Source organism: Oncorhynchus clarkii, chromosome 2 (assembly GCF_045791955.1).
Source record: "Oncorhynchus clarkii lewisi isolate Uvic-CL-2024 chromosome 2, UVic_Ocla_1.0, whole genome shotgun sequence".
In the NCBI taxonomy this organism is placed as follows: domain Eukaryota; kingdom Metazoa; phylum Chordata; class Actinopteri; order Salmoniformes; family Salmonidae; genus Oncorhynchus; species Oncorhynchus clarkii.
The window spans coordinates 36,668,821-36,679,587 of NC_092148.1; the positions used below are offsets into that span (position 1 = coordinate 36,668,821).

Consider the following 10,767-nt stretch of genomic DNA (forward strand, 5'->3'; position numbering starts at 1 on the left):
GTCCTGCTAGTTAACCCAGCTGTGGCCCTCTTAATGAAGACCTCACTCTGAGTGTACCCTCAATACAAGATTGTTATTTTTTATATTGTTTTCTTATCTTTTCATCACTTACTGATATTGTCCAAGATCACCTCTCTCAGTTCTACTTTCAGGATCATGGCATCCACCCATGCACTCTTCCTTTCAGATCATTAGGCGGGTCCAGCTGCTCAAAAATGAGTGTGGTATTCCCTGGGATCCCAATTTCTGATCCCCTGTGCACAGTTTACCCATATCTTCAGGAGCGGTCCACAGGTGAAGTTGCATATCCCATCCTCGTCGCCAAAATTGTGGTGGAGACTCTAATCAATAATGAGGAGAGGCAAGGTCAATCACCAATCAGTATATTAATTTATTCAAAATGTATTAAGGAAAGCATAGAGCAATTGCTTCTATAATGATGAGGCTGGTCAGCTCAACACTTCCAAGTGTTGTGGCGAGTAGCTCTAACATACAAAGAATACAAATATCTTTTATTGAAAAGATACGCTTTTTTAGTCTTCATGACAAACAGCAGATGTATGGAATGGGTCACAAGGTGAAACTTGATATATGAGAAAGGAGTATCCCGCAGCCAGATAGCATTTGCTATGAAGACTGTTCTTATTGTTTAGTCTGGCCCTAAGACGAAGCTCCGATCCCGTTCCTGGTACTTCATAGCACAGAAACACCAATTAATTATATGGCATAAATCAATTGTCAACTCCAGATACTACCATCTCAAGTAAAACACCTTCTTGACCACACACCTGGACAAGCTCACTGAGGGGAATGAGCCTCTAGGTCATACACTACTCCAGGATAGGTGCAACATCAGAGAGAACATCCAATGGTTCCAGACACTAGCCCACATCTTTTCTCAGACCGTATCTCCCCCAATACCAAAGGAGGGAGTGACTGGTGCACAGACATTGTGGAGACAAGTAATTGGTTCCCCATTAATCACGCCATCCCTTCATGTGGTTTAGAACATTCACATATGAAGACAATGTTCCCTCCTGTCTTCTCCTTCTGATATTCAACAAGTCAGGCTTGTGAAAGACTAGCCTGACTTCTCCCCTCTCTGGACCCCAGGTACGAAAATATACATTCTAATAACAAGCATATCATAAGCATATTATGCAGATAGGTAACATATATAATTAAGATGGCCTAACTATTTCTGATTCTTCCGCCACACTACACAAAACCCAACCCTTATTTTAAGTGTTTCCAAAATCCCCCGAGTGAAAAATAAATGGTGGAAAAACAATTAGAACCATTTCCCTGTTTGTCTTAATATTCAGTTGTCACACAACACCACAGATGTCTCAAGTTGAGGGAGCATGCAATTGGCATGCTGACTATGTCCAACCGGCCGAACAATTAGCAGTATGCCCAATTAGCAGCATGTCCACCCGGTCGAACAACCGCAAACCACGTGTAATAAAGCCAGTCCAGGACCTCCACATCAGGTTTCCTCACCTGCGGGATAACCTGAGGAGTATGTCTGTAATATTTTTTTGTTGGGGAAAACCTACGCCCTCCCAGGCCCACATAACTGCACCCCTGCCCAGATGTGAAATCCATAGATGGGGGGCATAATAGATTTATTTCAATTGACTGATTTCCTTATATGAACGGTTTTATTTTATTTTACTAGGCAAGTCAGTTAAGAACAAGTTCTTAATTACAATGACGGCCAAACCCGGACGACGCTGGGACAATTCTGCACCACCCTATGGGACTCACAATCACAGCCGGTTGTGATACAGCCTGGAATCAAACCAGGGTCTAGTATATTTTGGGTCTAAAGATAAATTAAAGTTTATTATTAATCTCACTCAAAACAGTATCGGCTGTAGTCACTCATCTAATTTTTATCTACCCTACCGAGTACTGTGAAATCGAATAGCCAGAACCTTTCCGCGACACCATTGCTTCAACTACTAACCAGGAAGGTTGAGGGTCACCTCATATTTGATCACATTGGTTGATGAGTTAAGAGATCAAGCTGAGACAATAAGGAGGGTGAGATCTGAGGCATCATAGACTGGCGAGACTGTCAGTCTTAGATGGTCAGGGCAACCATTAGAGAAGCACAGGAACAGTGTGAAATCCCCCCTAATAGTGTCATAAACTGCTAAATGAAATGTAAAAGTGAAGGACACTCACTGCATATTGCAAACGGAATGGATTGCCCACCCATCAAAATCAAATCCTGTCAAAGGAGAACAGGCACTACAAACAGTGGGATGAGGCCATACTCGTCAATTAAGTAGGTAGAAGAAGTTCTTTAGCATTTCAAAGCTTTGAGAAAAATGGGAGCTACCTGGGCTTTTTAAGACGATTCCACATCCTTGAGTCATTAGTCAGATGAAAGCCAGTAGAAAAATCCAAGGACGCAACATTTCCCTTCTCACTAGCACAAAAGTAGCCTGTAGCATTGCTCTCTGCCCCAGAACAATCATTTGCAACTTCAAGTGATTTTAATTTATGTTGGCTGCCTTATATAAATATATGTTGGCAGACTGATAAATGTGAGGCTGTTGTACTCAAATCATCACTATGGCCATCTACTAATCGGGCCCTCAATGTATTACGAGCACCAACCCCTGAACAAAGTGTGTCATTGCAGTACGCAAACCAAAAGAATAATCAAAACAGTAAAATTGTACTTTTATTTCCAAGTTGGACCAGCAAATAATTGTGCAAGGGGGTACAGTGAACAGCTGTCTAAACTACATGGTTCAAGACACCTTAGGCCAGACTTTCAAATGAAAGGACCTTGCTGACAAGAAATACTAGTACTCATCTTACAGATGCCGGGGGGGGGGGGGGGGGGGTAATTCTTAAAAGGCTGTGACTTGGGATTTCATTAAAAGGCTCGTCCATTATTTGCCCCACAAACATACCAGACTGGCATCCTAAAGATTCTAATTTAAAAAAATAACTAAGCATAAACTAGATTTAAAAAAAATGTGTTTCTCTTGCTTGTTGATCACAATCTACTGAACCACATCAAAAACATTAGGGGATTTTTGCACTGAGCGGGACAGATCAGAGCCCTCTAACATAGCATAACTAGCCCCTTTCCCATCACCACGTTCCCACTTCGGGTTACCTGGCTCAGCACAGGAAGTCACATTCAGCCACAAACCCCTCCCCCACATGTAGGTATTTAACACAGATCCTTCTGGTACAGACCAACAAGGGCAACCTTCCCCTGCCTGAGGATACATCAACTCTCCTGCTTGTCTTTGACCAGTAGGATTGTGTGCTGCCCGCCGCTGGCCACCATCAGTACTATGCGGTTCTCCAGCTGCTTGCCCGTCATCTCTACAGGGCTCCATTCGTCGTCCTCCTCACCTGTGCCAAGCTGGAGGTTAGTGCCCATACCCCAGGCATATGCAGACCCTGCAATAAATACACACATCAGTGGACCATATACAGACACAATGGCCTTGGAGTCATTCCTATCACAATTACACACATTAACGTAGACATGCACAACATCAGCAGGTTAATCATTTAATTTTTCATAAACCAGAAGAAACACACTAGCAATGACCTCACCTTGTTTGGTGACAGCATAGCTGACCGACGCCCCACAAGCCACCACCTGGGCTAGATCCAGTCCTTCCACAGGCGTGGGCTCGCTCTTCTCCTCTGCCCCCTGGCCCAGACCCAAACGCCCATACTCCGCCCGGCCCAGGCTGTACACCTTCCCTATGGGGGGACAGAGACATCTTCCCAATTTGTGCTGCACTATGCAGTTGACAGAATCTTGAACAGTCCAAGTTCTGAAATAGTTGATCAAGAGTGTTTAAAATAAAAGATGGGCCCCAATGCGCTTACCGGCAGAGTCGAGGCAGACTGTGTGGTGCTGTCCCCCTGAGAAGCCAATCCAGTTAATGGTGGAGTTTTTGAAGGAGGTAAGTTTTATTGGAACAAAGCATGTGTTGATGAGTTTGGTCCCTGGAAACAGTACAGAAGTCTATGGTCAACGGGTACGGTGTGACACTCTCCAACCCACCCAACTGCAATTCTAGAGCACAGAGACTCAGAGTGTGCATAAATAACCAGGTTCCAGCCAACCCTTTTCTATGCAAGTAAAGTACAGTAGTCTGATAAAAAAAAATGGCAATCCCTTTATGCACATACTGATATAACCATATCAAAGTAAAAACGTGCATATTCTTTATAAAGATCTTTAAAATTTCCCATGAAAACCTTGCCAAGTGGATGGAAACCTATAGTTGAAGATGAATTAAGCTCAAATTGGAAGATTAATTTGGAGGATAAACCAAGTTCTGTTACAGTATTTCATATTTCATTATCTAACACTCACCAAGCTGATGGTAGTTTGACAGTCCAAATCCATAGACGTGGCCTTCTTTTGACACAGCAATGGTCATATAAGCCCCACAGAAGGCATCTGTGAAGTGAACCTTGCCCCTAGACTGGACCTTCACAATCTGAGGTATCAGCAACCGCACTGTAAGCATACAGAAACATGTCCTATCACCCACAGCAGTCAAAACAGAGAATAATGGTGCAGATATCCATTCATCATACAAGTGCTCACACCCAAACTACAGCTGAATGAATACTGTGTCAAAATAAATGGTTTCAGTTGGTACATACACAGTCCTTTCCTGCCCCCTCGGTTGGCAAAGAGCTCCGGCACCCTTCCCAGCTGCCCCTGCTCTCCGCAGCCTGATGTGTAGAGGTCACCGCTTGCTGTCAGCATCACCAAGTGGTCATTACCTGGGGGTCAGAGGTCATGAATATTGTCTTATAACCAGGACAGCATTGAGCAAGAAACTATATGGTAGCTGTAGGACAAACATGCCTCTGACCTGCAGAATAAGGAATCAAGTCAGTTCTAATCATTATATTTTTGTTGAATGTGGTCAAAACCTCCGGGAAAGCAGAACTTCTGCAGAGAAACCTTAAAGCTTAGGGACAGATCCCCCATTTCTCACCTGATGCTATTTTCATCACAGGCCCTTTCATGGGGACCTTGACAGGCACAGTAACCTTCTTCAGAGGCTCTAGTAGACCAATGACTCCGCTGTTATCCTAAAGCAAACGGGACAATGTGTGAAATTAGTGAGAATTGCAGGTTACCTTAATTTGGTATATGATAAGTAGCATATGCTGCTGCTATTGTTTATTATCCGTTACTTTATTCCTAATTATACAGTGCATTTCCTGCTAAAGTCAGAAGTTTACATGACTCGTTTTTCAACCACTCCACAAATTTCTTGTTGAGAAACTATAGTTTTGGCAAGTCGGTTAAGGACATCTACTTTGTGTATGACAAGTAATTTTTCCAACAATTGTTTACAGACAGATTATTTCACTGTATCACAATTCCAGATGGTCAGAAGTATACATACACCAAGTTGACTGTGCATTTAAACAGCTTGGAAAATTCCAGAAAATTATGTCATGGCTTTAGAAGCTTCTAATTTGAGTCAATTGGAGGTGTACCTGTGGATGAATTTCAAGGCCTACCTTCAAACTCAGTGTCTTTGCTTGACATCATGGGAAAATCAAAAGAAATCAGCCAAGACCCCAGGGGGATTTTTTTTTTGTAGACCTCCACAAGTCTAGTTCATCCTTGGGAGCAATATCCAAACGCCTGAAGGTACCACGTTCATCTGTACAAACAATTGTAGCCAAGTATACAACACGATGGGACCACGCAGCTGTCATACTGCTCAGCAAGGAGACGCGTTCTGTCTCCTAGAGATGAACGTACTTTGGTGCGAAAAGAGCAAATCATCCCCAGAACAGCAAAGGACCCTGTGAAGATGCTGGAGGAAACAGGTACAAAATGTATCTATATCCACAGTAAAACGAGTCCTATATTGACATAACCTGACATAAGCTCAGCAAGGAAGAAACCACTGCTCCAAAACCACCATAAAGAAAGCCAGACTACGGTTTGCAACTGCACACAGGGACAAAGATCGTACTTTTTGAAGAAATGTCCTCTGGTCTGATGAAACAAAAATAGAACTGTTTGGCCATAATGACCATCGTTATGTTTGAAGGAAAAAGGGGGAAGGCTTGCAAGCCGAAGAACACAATCCCAACCATGAAGCACGGGGGTGGCAGCATCATGTTGTGGGGGTGCTTTGCTGCAGGATGGGCTGGTGCACTTCACAAAATAGATGGCATCATGAGGGAGGTAAATTATGTGGATATATTGAAGCAACATGTCAAGACATCAGTCAGAAAGTTAATGCTCGGTTGCAAATGGGTCTTCTAAATGGACAATGACCCCAAGCATACTTCCAAAGTTGCGGCAAAATGGCTTACGGACAACAAAGTCAAGGTATTGGAGTGGCCATCACAAAACCCTGACCTCAATCCCATAGAATGTTGGGGGCAGAACTGAAAAAGCGTGTGCGAGCAAGGAGGCCTACAAACCTGAATCCGTTACACCAACTTTGTCAGGAGGAATGAGCCAACAGTCACCCAACTTATTGTGGGAAGCTTGTGGAAGGCTAACCGAAACGTTTGACCCAAGTAAAAAAAATGTAAAGGCAATGCTACCAAATACTAATTGAGTGTACGTAAACTTCTGACCCACTGGGAATGTGATGAAAGAAATAACACTACTATTATTCTGACATTTCACATTATTAAAATAAAGAGGTGATCTAACTGAATTAAGACCGGGAATTCTTACTAGGATTAAATGTCAGGAATTGTGAAAAACTGAGTTTATATGCATTTGGCTAAGGTGTATGTTAATGTCCCGACTTCAACTGTACATATCTACCTCGTACCCCTGCACATCAACTCAGTACAGATAACTTGGTTATATACACAGGGTATCATTACTCACTGTGTATTTATTAATTTTTTAATGTTAATTTCTATTCTTTCTCTGCATTGTTGAGAAAAGCCCATAAGTAAGCATTTCACGGTTAGTCCACACCTGTTGTGTACAAAGCATGTGACTAATGAAATTGTATTCCTTTTGATTAGTTTAATGCAAGTCAATTTAAGATTATTTGAGTAACGGAATGGCGCAACAGTTTCCAGGGTGTTTGACAGCAGTTAAACCCTGTCCCCTACTCACCCTGAAGGAGCCCCAAATGTATACTGCACCATCATCTGTGAGTGCAGCTGTGTGACTGTCCCCAGCAGACACCTGAACCACCCTCTCGTCCAGGGCCACCTTCCCTGGCACCATCTCGGAGCCCTCTTCTGTCGTCTCTCGACCCAGAGCACCCTCATCATTGCAGCCAAACGTGTAGATCTACACCAGTGACAAGCTTCTGGTTACTAAGTCATATTTCATTAAAATACGGTTTCCCAGCCACAGATTAATCTTAGTCCAGCATGTATATTCACAAAGTATCTCCCAAGTAGGAGTACTGCTCTAGGATCAGTTTTGCCTTTTAAATAAGAGTGAGGTGACTTTATCCTAGATCAGCACTCGATGAGCCAGTGTCAATTTTGACAGCCATTTTAGATTTAGCCTTGTAGTCTTAGCTATCAGGCGGTTTAGAAATGTCCTCGTCATTTGTCACATTTTACTCTACATTTTTTCCCTCATGAAATAATTAATATTTACCTCCAACTTCAATAAATGTTCACATTAAGATAGTAGGCCTATTTGGACAAGGCTATTTCCACATAGCTGGCAACATTGCTTGTGGCAGATTGTAACCAATGCCAGCCATAATTTATCATATTGGCTACAAAGCCTTGCCTACAGGTTAAACAATTTAGGCCCATACAACTCATATTTTCTCCCCATCACAACCTTGTGATGTGGGTAAATAACAGTAATCCCCCCCCCTTTTTTAAGTGGGAAAACCTGAGCTTTCCAACAACTCCAAAATTATTAATGTACTCCTAACATTTCAGCAAATAGCCTTAGCATTTCCAATCAAGAAAAAGCAACGGTCCTCGCATTTGCCGCATGCGAGAGCATCACAGATGAATAACAGAGCACAAAGTAAGAGCTTCTGATGTGATCAAAGCAAAAAATAGCCCATATGAAAGTAAGAATGTAAACATTGGTTCTAGTTGAGGTTAGTTACAATTGAAGGGTCCTCAAAAGAGAGGAGTTACTGGAGTGTCCTCCTGGTAGCTGTGTGTGTGGTAGAGCCAGACAGATGAGCTTAATCAGCCAGCGCAACTGAAAGACCACAGAGGTTTGTATTATATTCCAAAGGCATGCATGCTCATGATTGGACACAATCATAAGAGTTCATGGAATTCTCCAAATGAAAAATATTTTTTCAATAGTTTGTTTTTCTTCAGGGCATCGTTATCATCACTTGGTTGTCAGGAAAAATAAGTAATTGACAAGTATTTTTTGTAATTGTTGATGAAATAAACACGGCTCTGAGACAATTCATGAATACAGGGCCTGAACTAAAAAGCACTTAATAGATATTCTCAATTGAGCATGCTTTAAAAGACCAGTAGCATGGTTAATCTGAATTTATGAAATTGGATGCAGTATCTTGACAGTTGTAGTTGGATCTGCCGCCTTCACTCACATTTCCAGTGTCACTGAGACAGACTGTGTGCATGCCCCCCGCCGCCACCTGCACCACACCCTCAGGCAGTGTCACCAGGGCCGGCCTCTTCCTCTCCATTATGTCCTCTCCCAGACCCAGCTGTCCTACGTCCCCTTGGCCCAGCACTAGAACCAGACCCTTCTCCTCCCCATGGCTGCTGTGGGAAACTGACACTAACAGTATTGTTTAATCCAAACCGTAGTATCTTTATGAAAACAGCTAAATTAACAAGCAGAGACACTGATGAAGATTTTATTTCAAAAGGGTGTGTTCAAGTAGTCGGCTTGACAAAGAGATTGAACATTTCACAATAGACTTCATATTGGCTTAATGGAGTTAGTCCGTGGCTTACCTTTAACTTTCTTAAGATCCTTTACTTCCTCTGGTTTACTTTCCTTTTGTCTCTTAGGAGCCTTCTTTGCAGGCATGGCTGCAACAGACCCTGCACAAAACTAGTGTGAGAAGACTTGAGGGGGAAACAAGCCTGTAATGAACAGAAAATGAAGACTGCATTTAAAATAGCAAACAATTGTTTTAGGAAGGTCATTAGAGGAAGAACTATTCCAGATAACAGTTCCAATACTGGGGTACAGTAATATTGCTGCAGTAGGATATCAGTTACAAAATAAATGTGACCTATGAAAGAGGGCAGTGTAGTTTGAATTGAACATATGTCAGGAACTAGCTATTATTCATTCAACCAGTGCGGACAGCTGTTCCACAAGATGTACGTGCAGCGAGACTTGGACTAGAGTAGGGTGGTGTGCAACGTTACGACCGAAAAGGCGCACAACAATATAACGTTAGCTAGTTGTTCCCGGCTGCAAACAACCACCCTGTTAACTTTAGCCATGTAGATGATAACGTTACACGTCCCAAGAACATGATGATGGCTATAGCTAGTACTGACCTCAATTGTCGGTACATTTGTTATACTGGTGTAACTTACATTGTTAAAGTAAACACAGAACTTCGTCAGCTAGAACTAAGCTAATGTTCGCATACAGGCGCCTGTTACTGCAATGACAACGTTAAGTTATCTAGCTAACATTAGCTGGCCAATATTTGGGAAATTAGTTTGTTTAAACCATAAAGTGTGCTAACGTGTTCGCTATTTTACCAACACAAAGCTAACGCGATCTAGCTACATTTTAAACGGGAAGGCTAGGCTAGCTAACAAGTTCAACAGGAGTTGGATAACGTTATCTGAAAGTTAGCTTGCTAGCTGATTCATTGGTACATGGATGAACATAGACTAAAGTAATAAAAATAACTAAACATCTCGTAGTTATTTTAAGATAACGGGATATACGAGTTTTCCCCCAAGTAAAAACATTAAATACCCACATACTTGCCTGCACCTTGGATCACTTTGGTAGCTGACAGAGACGAAGCCACACTCGTGCGGTGTACTGTATGCTATCCCAGTCTACAACTGTTCCACACAGACCACGCGCCATCAATTTTTAAAGAGACAGTGGCCGTGTTAGACATCTGTCTTGCCTATTACTGCACACTGTATGTACCAGAAATAGTAGCAAAAGGTAAATGTTGAACTTTTGTTGCACACATATCCATTAAAACAGTTTGACTGCAGAATCGATTATGCTGCAATGGCTGTCAGTCTGATCAAGGTGTTAAAGCTGCACTATACAGAAATCGCTCCGCCATTTGCTAAAATTCAAATAGTTATAATACGTTAGTGACAAAACAAGCACTTCTAGAGTAGATAATCATTGTACCAGCTAAACCGCTGTGAAATATATTTACCATAACAAACAACTATCGTATTGTCAGCTGTTTGAAGCTGATGTACAAAACTTAAAGTAAAGCAAAAACTCAATTTAACAGGACGCATAGAAATAGCGCACATAAAATAGATCTAGCGCTTCTTAGACTTGCTTTGAATGAGATAATGACAAATCTATAACTAATATTTCTATTTGAATTTGGTCAGTTTGCCCCAAAAGTTACATATTGCAGTTTTAAACTTGCCTGTCACTAAAACAAATACTATCGCCATCTACTGGCTGTGGTTAATCTCTCCCACATACACGCGATCTTCTTTTCTTTCCTAGATTAAGTTCCTTCTTTCCTAGCGTCTTTTCATTTCCTCTTTTCCTAACTTCCATTCCTTCTTCCGTTCCTTTCCTCTCTACTGGTCGTGGTTGATATCTGCCACAAAAAAAGG

At 42.0% G+C, this 10,767-nt stretch overlaps 1 protein-coding gene across 5 annotated transcripts; it reads right to left on the reverse strand.

Annotated features, from left to right (window-relative positions):
- Positions 1 to 371: 371 nt before the first annotated feature.
- Positions 372 to 10,055, reverse strand: LOC139367517 (regulator of chromosome condensation-like). 5 transcript variants are annotated; one of them, XM_071105762.1, is made up of 10 exons: positions 9,932 to 10,055; positions 8,929 to 9,060; positions 8,556 to 8,749; positions 7,121 to 7,300; positions 5,007 to 5,103; positions 4,666 to 4,788; positions 4,370 to 4,516; positions 3,877 to 3,996; positions 3,595 to 3,747; positions 372 to 3,435 (listed from the first exon to the last, which is right to left on the reverse strand). In XM_071105762.1, exons 2-10 carry the CDS (start codon positions 9,002 to 9,004, stop codon positions 3,260 to 3,262), a joined length of 1,266 nt encoding a protein of 421 aa, XP_070961863.1. In that variant the 5' UTR covers positions 9,005 to 9,060; positions 9,932 to 10,055; the 3' UTR covers positions 372 to 3,259. The 5 variants fall into 5 exon arrangements, with proteins under 5 accessions (XP_070961863.1, XP_070961894.1, XP_070961877.1 ...); XM_071105793.1 differs by having other exon boundaries at positions 381 to 3,435; positions 8,556 to 8,743; positions 8,929 to 9,018; positions 9,932 to 10,015; XM_071105776.1 differs by having other exon boundaries at positions 381 to 3,435; positions 8,556 to 8,743; positions 9,928 to 9,982.
- Between the last annotated feature and the right edge of the window lie 712 nt (positions 10,056 to 10,767).